Source organism: Podarcis raffonei, chromosome 15 (assembly GCF_027172205.1).
Source record: "Podarcis raffonei isolate rPodRaf1 chromosome 15, rPodRaf1.pri, whole genome shotgun sequence".
NCBI lineage: Eukaryota > Metazoa > Chordata > Lepidosauria > Squamata > Lacertidae > Podarcis > Podarcis raffonei.
This window is the reverse complement of record NC_070616.1, coordinates 15,839,562-15,857,692: the sequence shown is the minus strand read 5'-3', so window position 1 is coordinate 15,857,692 and position 18,131 is coordinate 15,839,562. Positions and strand designations below refer to the sequence as shown.

The following is an 18,131-nucleotide window of genomic DNA, read 5'->3' as shown; positions in this document are numbered from 1 at the left end:
CAAGGGTTAAGGGTCCAACCCCCTGCAGTGAAGGAATCACGGCTAACAGACCCTTGCAATGCAGCAATCAGGAATATCTGCCCCCATTTGTTTCTTGGAAGGTTAGACTTCTGCAGGTGCATTTCCCCATAACTCTCCTTATCACAAAAAAGTCTGAACTGTTGTAGAAGTGTGACAGGGCTGCAAATTGGCTGTGATGGCGGAAGCATTAATTTGCTGGGATGTGACTGAATCCTACCCCAAAACAGAGATGGCCTAGATGCTCCCTTAATTCTCTTGGAGCAAAAGAAGCAGCAAGTTTGGAGGCACCTAAGGTAGAAAAGAACAGGGGCTAGTGGCACTTTCCTTCCAGTTAAAACAGTTTGACCTCCCTATCTCTTTCTTTCTTTCTTTCTTTCTTTCTCTCTTTCTTTCTTTCTTTCTTTCTCTCTCTCTCTCTCTCTCTCTCTCTCTCTCTCTCTCTCTCTCTCTCTCTCTCTCTCTTCTCTCTCTCTCTCTCTCTCTCTCTCTCTCTCTCTCTGGAAAGGGTTCTAGTTTCACTCTGCCTTTGCTCTAACACAGGCACCCCCAAACTCGGCCCTCCAGATGTTTTGGGACTACAACTCCCATCATCCCTAGCTAACAGGACCAGTGGTCAGGGATGATGGGAATTGTAGTCCCAAAACATCTAAAGGGCCGAGTTTGGGGGTGCCTGCTCTAACGCTTGTAGGAAGGCAACAAGATTAAATAAATGAAAAAATGTTTTCACCTGGCACCTAAATATTAGGGTCAAGGATGCCAGTTGGGTCTCCCTGGGGACAGCATCCCAAAGGTGCTCTAAGTTTCTGGTTCTCATGGTTTAGGGTGAACAGAGAGAAGAGCAGGAGAGGAAGACCAGCATGAGAGGAAGGCCCCAGAGAGAAAGGCATTCCTGGTTGCCAGGAGGCAGCTGAAAGAAGCGTTTCCTAGCAATGGTGGCAAGAGGTGGTGCCTGGTCCCAGCTTATAGGCTCACTCACCAGCTGTCGGCACACTTTGCCCATCAAGTGGATGTGACGTGCACCAGAGACATCCGCCAGCAGCTGCCCAGCCTCCATGTCCCCTGTGAGATCTTGCAGGCCCACGAAGGGGGCACATGACGTGAAGGCAATGGAGCAGGCCTGGTGGAAGAGACGGGGAGGGTCATACTCTGTCTGGCCCCACCTGGCATAGACTGGGGAAGGAGGGGTGGGGAGGACTTGGTAATTCTAGCTGATTGGGTGCAGAATTACAATTTCATAGAACTGTAAAGATAGAAGGGACCCCCAAAGGCCATCTAGCCCAACATCCCGCAATGCAGGAACTGCAGCTAAATAACCACTGCCGAACGGCTCTTAAATGTCTGGAAGTTCTCCCTAATGTTTAGTAATGTAATGTAATTTAAAACATCATAAACAACAATAGCAGCTAGTTTGTCATTTCTCAGAGGCAGCGATGCTTCTGAATACCAGTTTCTGGAAACAACAGAAGGGGAGAATTGCTTGCATCTGGTCAGCCACTGTGAGAACAGGATGCTGAACTAGATGGGGCATTGGTCTGACGCAGCAGGGATCTACTGATGCTGTTATGTTGACCCCTGGTCTCTTGACAGCTGACTGGTTTCATGGTGCACAGGTAGAGTGTCTGGGAGCAGGAGGCTCAAGGAGAGGGGTGTGGGTATGATGCCGTACCTTGGCCACAGTGGGGCTGGGTTCCCTGAAGTGCAGCAGGAGGGCAGTCAAAGACCTCCCCACCTCTTTGGCAAAGGACTTGGCCTCCTCCGGCTGAGTTGCCCTGGCCAGCTGGCCCAAGAGCTCAAAGGCTGCTTCACGGAGGGAATCATCCACCTACAGCAGGAAGGGGTGGGAGTGGGGTATGAGAAGATCTTATGAAAGGGGGAAAGGTCACTACTTGCTAGGACCGAGCGGGACACAGGGAAGCACCCATACTCTCCAAGTGCCCCAATTTTCCAGGGACAGTCTCAGAATTACCAGTCGCTGGGAAGCACTCGGCAAGGAAAATGGACCCTCCCCTTCCTGGGTTTCCAGAAGGTCAGAAACAGGATTCTGGGCTAGGAGAGCCTTTGCTTTGACTTTGATCAGGAAGAAAGGGCCAACTCACATGCCAGAGGTGGCCACGGGCCAGGCCAGCTACGGCCTGGAGAGCACGAACTCTGTGCCGTCTCCCGATACATCCCCACAGCTTGCCCAGGGCACACAGGCTCTCACAGGCCACTTCAGGGCTGGCGCCGTTGCCCGCAGCTTGGAGCAGAGTCGCCAGCAAAGACTCCTGGTGCTTCTTCACCTATGGAGAAAAGCCCACAGCCCTCAGTGGCTGGGATGCCCCTACGCCTACAGAGTCTCCCCCACCCAGGAAACCACCCAGGACTGGCTGGAGGGGCCTGTTCTAGTGGCTGGCAGCAAACCGTTTGCCAGGGGGCTTCAGGACAATATGCAGAGCTCCCACCCCACCTAGCTTCACTTCTCACTTCTTTTCCTTTCCCCCTCTCCATTGCCTCCTCTTTAATTCATTCACACTGGTCACACCCACAGCAGTGTGGTGTAACGGTTAGAGTGTTGGACTAGGACCTGAGAGAGACCAGGGTTCATTTCCCACCCACCCTAAAAAATCTAGAGTTCCTTGCAAGACATCAGTTGCTTCCTGAGCTATGATAAGCAGCTTTGAACTGCTGCACAGCTAAAGTTTTGGATCTCTCTCTCTCTCTCTCTCTCTCTCTCTCTCTCTCTCTCTCTCTCTCACACACACACACACACACACACACACAGCCCTGCCCTTCATCACCTGCTGAGGTCCCATTTGGAATCCCTTGAACTACCTCATGGGGCGCTTCTGTTGCCACGTTCCCCAGGCCTCGGAGCGCCAGGGCTCGCAGGGTGGTGCTGCCATCCTGGGACCTGGCCAGCATCTCTTGCAGAAGGAGGGCGAGCATCTCTGGCGTGTGAAGCAAAGAGTGGCCTGGGATCTGAGCCAAGCAAAGGAACCATCAGTAAACTCCTGCACTAAACTTCCCAACACCCACAACATGAAAACGTGGAAAGTCCTAATAGACAAGATGTTAAATTGTTTTAACAACAGCGGCAGGAGTATTGTTAGCCCAGAAATGGAAGCAAGAAGAAATTCCAATGAAAGAAGAATGGCAGACGAAATTAATGGACTACGCAGAATTAGATAAAATGACAGGAAGGATTCGAAACCTGCGGGACCAGAGAGTCACAGAAGATTGGAAGAAATATACAAACTATTTAAAGAGCAACTGTAATGAACAAATTATGCTAGTAGGGCGACAAGAAGTTTTGTAAGGAGAAACATATGAAACATATGCAAAATAGAGAAAGAATAGAGATACAGTGGTACCTCGGGTTAAGTACTTAATTCGTTCTGGAGGTCCGTTCTTAACCTGAAACTGTTCTTAACCTGAAGCACCACTTTAGCTAATGGGGCCTCCTGCTGCCGCTGTGCTGCTGCTGCACGATTTCTGTTCTCATCCTGAAGCAAAGTTCTTAACCCGAGGTACTATTTCTGGGTTAGCAGAGTCTGTAACCTGAAGCGTATGTAACCCGAGGTACCACTGTATTAGTTATGAGATTTAAATGTAATAGTGAAAGTAAGAAATGTAATTAAGTGAATAGATTGGAAAATTTTCAGATGTGATTGATGGAAGTAAAAAAAACCTGTATAAGATGTAAAAGTATATTTAATTATTGTTGAAAATGATATGTTAAAAAACTAATACAAATTTATATAAAAAATAAGAAAGAAACATGGAAAGTCCTTAGGGAGATGCTTATACAATAGCAGTAAATACAATACCTCCATGCAGAAGACCAGGCTGAGGTCTCTGTAGGCTGTTCTGGAGGAACTGAGATGGGGCAGGAGGTGACGCAGGAGGTCATCGATGAGTGGGTTCTGTGACCACGCCATGGACCTGAGGGGCAGGGGGAGAAAAGGAACGATGAGAACATAGAAGAACCTGCTGGATCAGGACAATGGCCCAGTGGCGTAACGTGGGTTGCCAGCTCCCGGGGCTGCGTGGAACACTGTAGGGGAGACAGGAAATGGACAGAGTATGCATGAACATTCAACTGCCTAATGGTGTCCGTGTCACCCAGGAGATCACAACCACAGTGATAAGAAAAGAAGAGTTGTTCTGTTGTCTGGAGAGGTCACTTCCTGGTTTGCATGGAGAAGCCATTTTCAACGAAGCCCAGCGGCATAAATGACATGTCATGTGATTGATTATGGGAGGGGCTTAGCTGCCCCCCCAAATATTGTAATCAAGTTGATACCGATAGTTAACGGAACAGGACACTTCAAACAATGGCAAAAAGATATATTTAAGTTTGTCTGGCAGGGAAAGAAACATAGGATTAAATATAAATTGTTAACAGAGGCAAACAAAAGAGGTAGATTTGCCCTACTAGACTTAAAATTATATTATGAAGCGTCCTGTATCTGTTGGCTTAAAAAATGGATGAGTTTAAAGAACCCAGATATCTTAGATCTGGAAGGTTATGATAACAGATTTGGGTGGCATGCATATTTGTGGTATGGAAAAATGAAGGTACATAAGGGTTTCATGAATCTTATTGTTAGAAAATCATTATATTCTATATGGGAAAAGTATAGGAATCTATTAAAAAATAAGACCCTGTGGTGGATATCACCACTAGAAGGATTCTCAGTGAAAAAATTAAATATGGAAAAAGAATGGATAACATATAGAGAGTTGTTGGTGGAGGACGGAAATCAGTTGAAATTGAAGAAATATGAGAATATAAGACATTTACTTACTGGATGGCTCCAATGCCATCAACTAAATTATATTTTTAAAATGGATAAAAGAGTGGGATTTAGGAATGAATTATCAAGATTACAGAAAGATCTGTTGGAAAATAATGCAAAGGTTCTGTCAAAAGTATATAAAATGTTGCTGGAATGGGAGACAAAAGACGAAGAAGTAAAATCAGTAATGATACATTGGGCAAAAGATGTGGGTCATAATATACAGTTTGATTCATGGGAAAAGTTATGGAAAGTGGATTTACTATTTACTGCTTGCTGTTCCTTAAAAGAGAACTATATGAAGATGATTTACCAATGGTACTTAACTCCTACAAGACTTGTAAAAATGTATTAAAAATGACTAATTTATGCTGGAAATGTAAAGAGAACAAGGGTACAATTTATCATATGTGGTGGACCTGTAAGTCAGCAAAAGCCTTCTGGGAAATGATGTACAATGAGCTAAAAAAAAATGTTTAAAATAACTTTTGTTAAAAAACCTATTAGGTATAATAGGAGAAGAGATTCTGAAGGAGAAAAAGGTCTTATTTATGTATGCGACAACAGTGGCAAGAATGTTATATGCCCAGGGTATTGATAAAGGAGTATTGAAAAAGGAGACTGTAGATTGGATAAAAGTATTTAGTCGCAGAAAAGATAAGAGATAAATATTGGAAACCGGGGAGAGGAGTGAGGGGAAGTCTGGGGGTCAGAAGAACCCCTATAAAGATATGTAATTTGTTATGGAAGAATGCAAATAATATTGTATGCTAAAAAATTTCTAAAATAAATAGGCCAGAGGCCTATTGGAACCCACAGGTAGGATCTGAGCACAAGAATCACCTGGCTAAGAGGGCGACACCCTTCAGGTAACTGCCCGGCTGCATCAGGAAGCTCCAGGTGTCTCCCGAGACATCCATCTCCCCCGCCGATTCCGGGAGAGCTCTGCTGAGGACAGCCTGTAGCACCAGCACAGCCTGCCTGGGAGACAAAACCAAAGACTCCTTTCCCCAGTCAGTTTGGAGCCAGGCAGAGCCCCTGCCCCCCCTATTTGTTTATTTAATTTCATAAAATTTACATGCCGCTTGATTTTTTTTAAAAAAAGAAAGAAACCTCAAAGCATTTTGCAAAAAAGATAACACAACAAAATTATCATTAAGAAGAACTTACAAGAACAATCTAAGGCTTTTCAAAACTTAAAACGCACTAAAAAGAGAACAAAACTTGCATTGACTTTCTGAACGTCTAGTTAGGCTTGTCTGAACAAGAGTGGTTTGAAAAGATTACACTGAAGAAGGCACCTGCCTGGTGTCAAGAGGCAGGGAGTTCCAAAGTGTAAGTGCTGCCACACTAAAAGATGGAGTTCTTACAAACACAGAACGGGATTATGTGGCACCCGTCGCAGTGCCAGTTCTGCAGACTGAAGCGTTTGAGTGGGCAGAAGTGGGGTAAGCCGATGTTGCAGGTAAACTGCTCCCAAGTGGTTAAGGGCTTTCTATGCTTCTAGGAACACCTTGAACTTGGCCCAGTGGCAGACTGGCAACCAGTGCAGCTCTCTGAGCAGAGGTGTTGCATTTCGACAAGGCTCTGCTCCTGTCAGCAATCGCGCTGCAGCATTCTTAACTTATGGCAGCTTCTGGGGAAAACACACAGGAAGCCCCACAAAGAGTGCACTTGTGGGGAAGGGCAGCGGAAGGAGACGCCACCCGGGACTGACGGAAGACGGGCCCTACCTGCGGGGCTCCAGCGGCACCATCCTGCTGCACGTCATCCGTTTCAGAGAAGAAGGGTCGGGTATCTCTGTATTCAGGTCCGTGCTGCTGAGTTGGCACAAGAGAGCGTGGCACAGCTTTGAGAGCAGCGGGAGCTGGCTGCTGCAGCCCTCCGGAGCCAGGACTCCCTCCCGGAGGGACACAAGAGCCTGGAACAGGGGTATTTATTTATTTATTTAATGCAAAAACTTTTAAAAGAAAACTTTATTTTTTTATTTCTGATTTCACGCAATGTCTTTCGTTCTTTTCTCCTTTTTTTGAGTTTTATTTATTTATTAACGTTCTTATGCTAACTCGGTAAACATTATATTACATCACAAGGCTTATTATAATATAATTTTCAGCATGTATACAAAGTTTATATACAAAGTTGATATACCTAAAGAAAAGAAACAAGGACAAAAAACTATTCCAAAATCATATATGTACCAACACTTTAGACTTCCTGTCTATCCCGTTATATATTCCTTTTTCACAAATGAATGTACTCTTATTATTGTATATGTCTTTACATTTTATCTAATACATTCCTATATCAATATGTACCCTTGGTCGTTTTTCTCAACTCAGTCTCTCTCCAACGTCAATGGATGGATTGACGATTGACGCAATTTCATGCCATGACCCGGAGCCCAACCCCCGAGCCCCACGGAGAGTTGCCTGTATTCAATACAGGCCCATTAGAATTTCCATTTCAATGCACATTCAACCATTATGCTTAGCAGAGGCCTCACCATGACGTAGCTGGGGGTGCCCCTTCCTTCGCCTCTCACCACGTTGAGCAGATGCCTCAGGACAGGTTCGCTGTTATCCTTGTGTGTTGCTACAGCCACCAAAAGCTCCATCCTTGCCCTGGGGAATGGCACAGATGGTCAGCAGACTCAGAGAAAGAGTGCCGCTCTGCAGGAACAGCGCCAAGGGTTGGGTTTCCAGTACAGATGCCCACAAAATACTGCGTAGAGGCACCCCCCTGTTGTGAGTACCATCCCCGGACTAGATTTGGGGTACTTTGTCCCATCCGTATATTTGAGGGCTTTGTTTGAAAGAAACTCGGAGCGTTGTAATTAGCCTCAGATAGTTTTAGGTAACCTCAAGGAGTTTTGGATGGCTTCAGTGGGATTTCAAAGGGGCTTTAGAAGAGCCTCAAAGGAAGGGAGGATATTTAAAGTGCCATCCGGCGACTCCCGGAGTCCTTATCTGGCTGGGATATAAGCTTGTTTTCCGGGAGTGTGTCTTTTCCGCTTATTATTTTTTAAAAGCTGTGGCGCTGTGGGTTAAACCACAGAGACTAGGACTTGCCGATCAGAAGGTCGGCGGTTCAAATCCCCGCGACGGGGTGAGCGCCCGTTGTTCAGTCCCTGCTCCTGCCAACCTAGCAGTTCGAAAGCACGTCAAAGTGCAAGTAGATAAATAGGTACCACTCTGGCGGGAAGGTAAACGGCGTTTCCGTGCGCTGCTCTGGTTCGCCAGAAGCGGCTTAGTCATGCTGGCCACATGACCCGGAAGCTGTACACCGGCTCCCTCAGCCAGTAAAGCGAGATGAGCGCCACAACCCCAGAGTCATCCGCGACTGGACCTAATGGTCAGGGGTCCCTTTACCTTTACTCACTCTGCTGAGGCTCACAGGAGACTTGCTTCAGGCGCCATCTTCTAACTGGAAGTCCATCGCCCCCTGTTGTTTTAGGAGGAGGGCTTTTCTTGGGTGGGGGTGGCATGGGGGTCTTGGGTTCCAGTTCAAAGAGCAGAGCACACTCCCGACGCCTGCTTCTGAACCCTTGGAGTCCTGCACTCACCTGTCTGGGAGGAGGGCCTGCTGAAGGAGGGTGGCACAGACCGCCCTGCAGTGGCGCTCCGTCAGCACACAGACGGCCTGGGCCAGGCAATGGCGCTGAGTTGCATCCTCTGATTGCTGCACATAGGAGCAAATGACAGCCACCAGATCGGGGATCTAGAAAGGACAAGGTTGGGGGGGGTGAAGAAGCTCTGTAACCCTCATATATTTGGGGTGCCATTTCTAGGAGCATAAGAGAAGCCTTCTTATGTCCAGCATCATAATACATGTTGGTTCAGGTGTGAGGAGGAATAGATATATGGAAAGGAGGATTCCCTGGATGCCAAATCCAGGTTTGCGGCAAGTACTCTTTGGTGAGAGAACCCCAGAAGAGATCTAAAACAGGCAAAGGCAAAGTCCGGCCCTCCAGATGTTTGGGACTACAATTCCCATCATCCCTGACCACTGGTCCTGTTAGCTAAGGATGATGGGAATTGTAGTCCCAAACATCCGGGGGGCTGGAGTTTGCCTATGCCTGATCTAAAATCACAAAAGCACAAAAGCAAAGCATGGAAATATAGGCTGTTAGACCTTTAAAAATACGTATTTCCAAGTGAGCTCCAAAATAGTCCCCTCTTCCCCCAGAATAGGAAAAGATCACACGTTTAGTAAGTTAAAAATGGTTTATTTACAAACTCTCCAAAGGTCAGGTTCATGTGCTTTTCCATACATCAGTCAGACAGGTTGCACAGGCAGTAAAACTGTTTACTTCCAAAGCGGTGGAAGTTCCTAAATTATTGGTATAGGAGCTCAAAAATGGCTGCTGAGAGCCAGGCAGTTTGAGCTGGAGCAACCAGCTCAAAACCTCTTCACAGGCTGAGCTTCTCAGGTAGACTGAAGGTACAACAATAGGCTAGTTTACTGATTTCCTCCCAATGTAAAGTAAGTGGACACAGATAAGCCTGGCAGGACAGCTTTCTCTATGATATTAACCCCTTCATGCGTTAATTAGACTTTGGTATGTTGGTTATATGAGGCTGGTAATCTCACAAGAACATCAGAAGGGTCTGCTAGACCCAGAATCCTTTTCTCACTGGGCTTCTGGGAAGCCCAGAAGCTGGGACTAATCACAAGAGCCCTCTCCTAAAATGGGGTCTCATTCACCTCTTTGGTAATCCAGCTCTCAAACTGGCCTCAATAGCTGCCATAGGGAGAAAAATGATAATGAAGTGATACAGACTCCCTTGGAAAGTGGTGGATTCTCCTTCACTGGAACTTTTAAAACAGAGGTTGGATGGCCATCTGTCAGGATTCTTTAGCTGTGATTCCTGCATTGCAGGGGGTTGGACTAGAGGACCCTTGGGGTCCCTTCCAACTCTACAATTGTAGGATTTAGGAAGTGGAGGACCAAATACAGGCTTTATTTTATACCTTTTTCATGTATAATTTTTTATTTTATTTTACAGCTTTTAACGATTATATAATATATTGATATAGCAACCTTATAACCTGTGCTCTGCTGAGCTTGACTTCCCTCCCTCCTTCAACTGGCTTTCTTATGTCAAATTTATTTCCCAGCATTTTAAATTTCAACATCCTATATCAAACTTAATATATTATCCAGTTTTATCTCAAATAGGATGCTCCTTAATTAAACGTTGTGAATCTTATCTCAGTCCTGTTAGTGTCTTTATGTGTTTACAATGATTCTCTAATATTTTATACATTTATTTATATATTTACAGATATTTTATACATTTTCATGCAACAAAATCTGAAAGCTCTTTAGGTCTAACCCAGCGTTTCCCAAACCTTTTTGGTTGATTCCATAAACTCAGTACCCCAGTACCCCACTATCCTACCGTACAGAAATCATTTTGCACCACCCACTGTGGAAGATAATAACACAAAGAAATCCCAAATGGTATTGATTAATTGCACATTTATTCAAAATCCATTTCAAACTGTTTTGTTGAATTAATTCAACAACATCGATGAACGACCCAGCGATAGCCTGATAGCTGTTTACACATCTAGCAGCCCCCTGCCACCCATTTGCCTCTTAGTGCCTCCCTAGGTAATCCCACTGCCCCCCAGGGGGGTGCTACCTCCCACTTTGGGAACCGCTGCTCAAAACCCTCCCTTACCCGACCCTTACCTTGTCCTTCAAGGCTGCCCTCTGCTCCTTCACGACCACCTCAAACCACAGGAGGACGGCCTGGTCGCAGGTGGGGCTCACGGCTCTCAGCTGCTCCAGCAAGGTGTGCAGGAAGGCCAGGATCTCTTGCGGGGGCAGAGCGCGGCTGACAACCTGAACCAGGGCAGGAAGGTAGTGGGGAGAAAGTGCTCAGATGCGCCCCACCTTTGGTTGCCAACTCCACACCCTCTCCTTCCTTGGGAAGGTGCTGTGACTAACTTAGGGTCATGGAGGTTCTGGGGTATTTTGGGGGGTGGGGGGCAGGGATAGGCACTGTATTTTTCACGCCATAAGACGCACCTGACCATAAGACGCACCTAGTTTTTAGAGGGGGAATGCAAGAAAAAAAATATTCTTTAAAGGGAGCGCTGAGCAGAGCCTGTATGCATCCCAGGCTCTGCTCAGGGCTCCCTTTCACGAGCTGCGTGGAGCGTGTGTGCAGCGCTTGCAGGCTTTTCCCCAAGGAGGGAGAAGGGCAGCCTGTCATTGATGGGCCGCCCTTCTCCCTCCTTGGGGAAAAGCCCCCAAGAGCCGCACACACGCTCTGCATGGCTCTTTAAAGGGAACGCGGCTCTTGGGGGCTTTTCCGGGAGGTGGGGGAAGGGACTGAGGGGCTAAGCCAGAAGCTAGAACAGCAAGAGGGAGCACTGCGCAGCGATCCCTCTCGCTGCTCTGGCTTCTGGGATAGCCACGTGAAGCCTCCTCAGGGCAGCGGGATGAAGGCTCCCCCTGCCCTGAAGAGGCTTCGTGTGGCGAAGCTAGAACAGCGAGAGGGAGTGCTGCGCAGCAATCCCTCTTGCTGTTCTGGCTTCTGGGATAGCTGCGCAGCCTGCATTTGCTCCATAAGACGCACACACATTTCCCCTTACTTTTTAGGAGGGAAAAAGTGTGTCTTATAGAGCGAAAAGTATGGTATATGACAGGGTTGAAATAGTTTTGTTACTATATTTACCAAGCAGGGTGCCTGCAAGTGGATCTCTTGGGATCCTACATGGAGGTGAGAGTAAGGTTAAAAAAAGGATCTCCCCCCCCCACAACTCCCCAAAGCCCTCTGCCAGAGTCTTGCCTGCCTACCTGCCCTTCTCTGGGTTTCACTGGGATGGCTGCCTGGCAGAAGATGAGGCCAGAGTATGGGGAGAGATGGATCAATCTGCCCATTGCCCTTCTCTCTGTTTCTCATCCCCCCCCCAATCTTAAATGGACTTCTCCACGTTTGCAGCAATTTGCGATTTTCTTTTTTCATCCTCAGGGATATCCAGTGTGCTGTAGTGGTTAGCGTGTCAGACCTGGAAGACTAGGGTTCAAATCTCCCATTTGGCCACAAAGTTAACCTAGTGTGACTTGGGGGGGGGGGCGAGTCCCTGCCTCTCGGCCTAACCTTCCTCACAGGGTTGTTGTGGGGATTAAATGAGCAGTGGGGAGCAGTGGGGTGCCACTTTGAACTCCTTGGAGAAAAAGGTGGGATATAAATCCAATAAAGAAACATAACCTGTCAGCTTGTTAGTGCAGATATTTTCCTTTTTGGTATGCACATTTTGCCTGATGGTTGAAGCTTGCAGGAACGTAAAGAGACCTCTCCTAGGCCTTGTGGTTAAGGGTTAGGGCTTGGATTTGGGACTCCTGACCCCAGTCTCAGCACCCAGTGCTTATCAACACCCAGGATGTTGGTGGGTCGATCCAGCTCTTCAAAAGGATTGCCACCTATCTGGCTTTGCCCATTGCTTTAAGGCAGGCATGGCCAAACTTGGCCCTCCAGCTGTTTTGGGATTACAATTACCATCATCCCTGACCACTGGTCCTGTTAGCTAGGGATGATGGGAGTTGTAGTCCCAAAACAGCTGGAGGGCCAAGTTTGCCCATGCCTGCTTTAAGGGCACCACAACGGGTAGACATGGGAAAGGCGGGGACTTTTCTCATTACTGAACCTCTTTGCTGCACCTGTTGAACTTCTGCCTTGCCTAAAAGGTGGCAACCCTTGGCTGGCACTGGCATCATCCAAGGCCAAGGCACGTGTCCCTTGCCCCATGATCCGCAGCCCCAGGAGGATGAATCCTGCCTAGGGGTGCTATTCTCCAGGTTGATACCTTCTCCCAAGCACCTTCCTCCTGAGGTCCCCACCCTACAATACCTTCGCCAGCTGGAGAGAGGCCGTGCGCACCTCCCGGGGGCTGCTCTCGCTCCGGAGCTTGCGTTGGATGCAGTGGAGCTGCCAGGCCACCAAGCGGCCCCTTGGCCTTTGGGTGCCTGCAGGAGATACCCAAGAAGGGAGATTCCGACTCAACATCAGAAAGAACTCTCTGATGACAAGAGCCACTTCACCATGGGATGGACACCCTCAGAAGCTGACGGACTCTCCTTCATTGGAGGTTTTGAGGCAGAGGTTGGGTGGTCCTCTGTCAGGGGATTCTTGAGCTGTGATTCCCGCCTTGCAGGAAGCTGATGATCTTTGGAGATCCCCTTCCAGCACTATAATTCTATGCCTCCTGTACCATCTGGCATCCTGTTCTCACAGTGATCAACTAGATTGCCTAATGGGAAGCCCGCAAATGGGATCTGGGCATAGCAGCATCCTCGCTCAGTCGTGAAACTCACTTGGGTGTGACCTTGGGGGCCAGTTACCACCTCTTAGCCTAGCCTACCTCACAGGGTTGCTGTGAGGGTGAAATGGGGAGGAGGAGAACCATGTATGCCACCTTGGGATCCTTGGAAGATAAAGGTGGTATGTTAATTAATTGATCGTTTAAATAAATAAAGGGAATTAGCACACTGGTCCCTGTAGCCCAATATTGCCTGCACCAACTGGCAGCAGCTCTCCAGATGAGGATGGAGTAGGGAGTTCCTCCCAAGTAAGGAAGACCTACATTGCGAAAGGGGCTAGACAAGCTCACCTTGGGTGCTTAGCAAGACCCTGATGCAGTCGACGGCACCCTGCCGGATGCTGCCCAGCACGTCACAGGTGAAAGGCCCCAGCGCCCCAGCCAGGCGGCTGAATTGCTCCGGGGGGATCCGTGGCTGTGCAAAAAGAGGGAGAAAGGAAGCTGCCATATACCAATTCAGGCCATTTGTCTGCATTGTCCACACTGATTGGCAGCTAAGACTGCCCCTAGGAATAAAGCAAGATTCTGGTCCTCAATATTCTGAATGAACTAGGAACCCAGGTCAGGCTTGTAAGAAGAAGCAACCTTTGCACTGGTAATTTTTTTGGGAACACAGGAAGCTGCCTTATGCTGAGTCAAACCATTGACTGATCTTGCTCAGTACTGTCTCCACTGACTGGCAGCAGTGTCTGTCCAGAGTTTCAGGCTGGGGATGTTCCCTGCCTTACCTGGAGATGCCAGGGATTGAACCTGGGACCTTGTGCATGCAAGGCAAATCTGAGCTATGGCCCTTCCCCAAAATAAGATTCTAATCCTCATGGTTTGGAATCAAGGACTGTTAAGTAGGAGCATCAGAAGATGCCTTATATCAAGTGAGACCATTAATCCATCTGAGTATGGCCTTACTCACAGAAGCGCTGGTCTTCTGGCAATGGGCCCGAAGCAAGTGCACCCCAAGCTGCAAAGCACGGGCGCGCTCCCATTCCCGCTCCGACACCATCCAGTACCCCAGGAGCTGCGGGGAAAATGAAGGAGAGGGGGAGGAACAATCAGCCCCTGGCCTGAACCAGCCCGCCTTTGCCCTGGCAACCCAGAAGCCATGCTGGTTAACTGTGGGCAAGGCTTCTCCCTCCCAGAAACCCCACAGAGCGAGTTGGAGGGTGGAGCATGTCTAGAGAATGTCCTGCTAGCAGAGCTGGATTCAAGATTGGAGGGGGCAGTCCTCTTGGCCCTTGCAGGGTGTAGTAGTTAATCATTTCAGATGGGGCCTGCTTGGTGTTGGCCCCGCACTTGTGAAACCCACTTCCAGCAAACATTCACTCAATGCCTTTGCTTCCGGAGGTCAAGAAAGCCCCCAAAAGTGATCTTTTCCCTTCTCAAGAGAGCTTTAGCTGATCTAATCCAACTGAGTCTCTCTATCTCCACTCAGAATGTGTTGTATTCTGCCTGAGCCTCTGTCGTTTTTGATCTTTTGTTGTACGTTGCCTTGCTCTGAACAGAAGCTTAATGGAGAACTGGGGTGATGCAAATAAATGAATACACACAGCTCTGGCTTCTCAAGAGCCCCACTGTCATGGACTGGTTGGGCACAGAGGAGTAGTGGGAGGAACCAGCTGGGGAACCCCCAAGGGAAGAAGGCCCAGAGTCAGGGAAGTGGTGGTGGGACAACGATGAGTGGTCAGAGGGAGAAGATTGGGAAGTGGAGGTGTCGGAAGCTGAAGAGGTAACAGGGTTTAGTGAGCAGGGAGAGTCTGTGGCAGAGAGAAATCCAGACTCAGAGGCAGAAGCTGAAGCAGGATAGGAGGGAGGCCAAGAGGCAGAGAGGAGTCACAGGTGTCTCCCCCTCCTGCTGTGACCAGCTCCCCTTCCCTCTTGTCTCCCAGAACCATAAGAGGCATGAAGAGGGCAAAGGAGAAGTTAGCTTCATGCAGGTGTAGTCTCAGATTGCTTGGGGAAAATCCTGAAGAGGAGGGGACTTAGATGGTAGGGAAGAGGTGGGGATTTTCAGTCCTGGCGACTGATTTTCATCGAGTAAGACTGCTGGGAATGAACTGCTCTGCTCATTAGGCCTGACACTCCACCAAGTCTGTGGAGATCACGTTTTTGCTAATAAAGAATTACCTCCAACTTTGAACTGTGTGATTATCGACCTGTACACTCCTGTGACATATACTTTGCCCTCCCTCTGGCTTGGGAGCAAAATGTGGGAGGAGAGGAAAAGGAGAGCAGCAGGGAGAAGACAGATTTAGCAGTGAGGACTAGAAACTTGACGCAGAGGCCACCTCCCGCCCTGCTCACCTGGAAGGCCTGTTGGAACCACTGCAAATTGGCACTCTCCCTTTGCTCCACCCTCACCACCTCTTCCTCTAGCAGAGTCTCCACCAGCTCCGACAGGGATGTCAGGGCACCCGTATGTAGCGCATGAACGCTGGAAGGCAGCGGTGCCTAGTGGTGCAGAAGGAGCAGAATGCTGTTGTTGTTTTTTATTTAACAAAATCGATATACCACTTGAGGGTACTAAATCCTCAAAAAGATTTACAAGGAACATTTTGCAGCCCCTGGAGTGCTCCTCTTTCAGCGGGCAATCAGCTCCCAAGCAGCCTGCCCCGTCCCGACACACATGCACACCTGGCCTGCATCCTCTGCCAGCCCCAAAGGAGGAAGAGCGAAGACGCTGCTCAGGGCCGCCTCTGCCAGCGCCTGGTTCTCCTCCCGGCTCAGCTGCTCTGGCACATGGCTGAAGGGAGAAGAGGAAGGTTGTCAGGGTTAACATCTTTCTTGACCATCCCCGAGTCTGTATTGCAGGGGGTTGGACTACATGACCCTTGGGGTTTCCTTCCAACTCGAGAATTCTATGCGTTCTGGAGCCAAAGTGGCTGAGGGCTCCATATCTGGGTGACCCAAGGGTAGTTTCCCACACAAAAAGTTTGCCAGCTGATGCCTGCAGCAGCCAGTGGGGGGCAGCATTTGTGAAAACCCATCCCAGAGGCCGGCAGACCATTAAAGGCAGAGAAACTAAACAGTGGAAAGAGGCTGGGTCACACCCTGTCCTGGAAAATCAAAATATTCTTTTAAGATGAACGAGGGCTGTCTGCGGTAATATGGCACTCTGTGTATGTTCAGAGGCACTTGGGGTTCCAGAACTAAGCTTGGGCTTTGAAATCAGAGCTTGAAAGTGGCTCAGGTGGATGGACACCCCATAAAAAGAAGGGGTGCTGGAAATGGGGTACTCACCTCAAGTGCCGGAGGGCAACCATCACTTGCTGGCGGACGGGGGATACAAGGGCGTCGAGGGGCTCTGCTTTGATAATGTCCTGGAACAAATGCCGTGCAAGGGAAGTGCAAGGCATGGGAAATGAACCCTTGGTCAGGAAGAAAGTCAAGACCTTGGCTTGAATCCTTCCAAAGGATCCTCCCCAAAGGGTTGCTATCCTTTGGGAAGCACACCTTAGGCCGTCACTCACCTTCCAGGGCAGACCTGATGGGTGACCAGGGCAAGTGAAAATTTGACGTCATTCACGGCCATCTGTCATGGATGCTTTAGCTGAGATTCCTGCATTGCCGGGGGTTGGACTGGATGACCCTTGGGGTCCCTTCCAACTCCACAATTCTATGATTCTTCCCACCAGCAGCTCTTCAGGGCATGAGCTACTGACCACCCAAGCAGAATTTTTAAAAAACACACTTTATTAACCCTTTCCAATGGCTTCGCCTAAGCGCAGACAAAAGGAACTCACTACGAGGTGGTCAAGCAGGAGGCGTTTTTGGGGCAGGCAGAAGGTCGGGGCATCGCCTTTGCTCAGGATCGAAAGGCTGATCTCAGACACACACTGGGAGAAGCTCAGGGCCAGCTCAGCATCCGTGGCTCCCTGGGGAGGGACAGGAAAGAGTAGGAAGGAGGCTGGCTCCACAAGGAAAAAGACATACATACATATATACATACCTTTCCTTGACGAGGTTATGGGGAAGCTCTGAATGGAGGGCAGAGTCTCATAGCCTTGCTAATAAAGACTCCTTTGTCCCGTGGAGTGTTTCATTCCGTCCATCACACCCTTGTCATCATGTACTCCCAGAACAGCGATCAAAAGGAACATATACTGGATTTATGCTTTCTCTCCTGGCTTCTAACCCCACCGCTCCCATCTCAGAAAAGGAATGTGGGATATTGGAGCCTATCTGGCTCAGTATTGCTTAACCCTGATTGGCAGTGACTATCTGGGGTTTTAGACAGGTGACAGCCCTGCCAGTAGACGCCGTTGGGGATTGAACCTGGGACCTCCTGCAGATTCTTTATGACTGAGCTGTAGTATATGGGAAGCTGATTCATACCCAGTCAGAACCATTGTTGTGGGCTGGTCGGATGTGGAGGAGGAGTGGTGGGAGGCGCCGGCTGGGGAACCCCCAGGGGAGGAAGGCTCAGAGCCAGGGGATTGGTGGTGAGACAGCAATGAGTGGTCAAAGGGAGCAGACTAGGAGGAGGAGGTGTCAGGAGCGGAGGAGGTAACAGGGTTTAGTGAGCAGAAAGAGGCTGTGGCAGAGAGCAGTCCAGACTCAAAGGCAGAAGCAGAAGTGGGGACCAAGAGGCAGAGATGAGGCAGATTGCTGAAGAAGCCAGGGACTCTCCCTCTCCTGCTGTGACCAGCTCCCCTCCCCACTGGTCTCCCAGAACCAGAAGAGGTATGAAAAGGGTGGAGGAAATACAGGCAAGGTGACAAAGCCTCAGATTGCTTGGAAAGAACTTAGGCAGCTGTGGGAAGGCAGGGATCTTCAGTCCTCACAACTGCCTCCTTGGGGCAAGCTCTGCCAGGAAAAGTTGATGTGCTTAATAGGCCTGAGCTGTCTTGTTGCTTTGAATAAAGTGTTAACTTCACGGACACCATGCGAGTTATTGCTGACCTACTCCTGACAACCATCAAGGTCTGTGTCGTCTGCACTGACTGGCAGCAGCTCTCCAGGGTTTCAGGCAGAGGAGAATCTCAGACCTGCCTGGAGATG

At 48.8% G+C, this 18,131-nt stretch overlaps 1 protein-coding gene across 8 annotated transcripts in view; it reads right to left on the bottom strand.

Moving 5' to 3' along the window:
• Window positions 1-18,131, bottom strand: part of LOC128402601 (maestro heat-like repeat-containing protein family member 2A) — a 41,755-nt gene that overhangs the window by 2,640 nt on the left and 20,984 nt on the right. For 6 of the 8 annotated variants that reach the window (XM_053366846.1, XM_053366854.1, XM_053366853.1 and 3 more), the window contains 17 exons: window positions 16,874-17,005; window positions 16,371-16,450; window positions 15,765-15,873; window positions 15,435-15,581; window positions 14,047-14,151; window positions 13,428-13,551; window positions 12,668-12,783; window positions 10,501-10,653; window positions 8,365-8,519; window positions 7,306-7,423; window positions 6,533-6,720; window positions 5,643-5,780; window positions 3,828-3,942; window positions 2,833-2,979; window positions 2,118-2,300; window positions 1,688-1,843; window positions 998-1,138 (listed from right to left, as the gene is read on the bottom strand). In XM_053366846.1, the coding sequence (XP_053222821.1) occupies window positions 998-1,138; window positions 1,688-1,843; window positions 2,118-2,300; window positions 2,833-2,979; window positions 3,828-3,942; window positions 5,643-5,780; window positions 6,533-6,720; window positions 7,306-7,423; window positions 8,365-8,519; window positions 10,501-10,653; window positions 12,668-12,783; window positions 13,428-13,551; window positions 14,047-14,151; window positions 15,435-15,581; window positions 15,765-15,873; window positions 16,371-16,450; window positions 16,874-17,005 (2,307 nt within the window). The remainder of the gene's footprint in view (window positions 1-997; window positions 1,139-1,687; window positions 1,844-2,117; window positions 2,301-2,832; window positions 2,980-3,827; window positions 3,943-5,642; window positions 5,781-6,532; window positions 6,721-7,305; window positions 7,424-8,364; window positions 8,520-10,500; window positions 10,654-12,667; window positions 12,784-13,427; window positions 13,552-14,046; window positions 14,152-15,434; window positions 15,582-15,764; window positions 15,874-16,370; window positions 16,451-16,873; window positions 17,006-18,131) is intronic. The other 2 variants (XM_053366852.1, XM_053366851.1) reach the window with 2 other exon arrangements.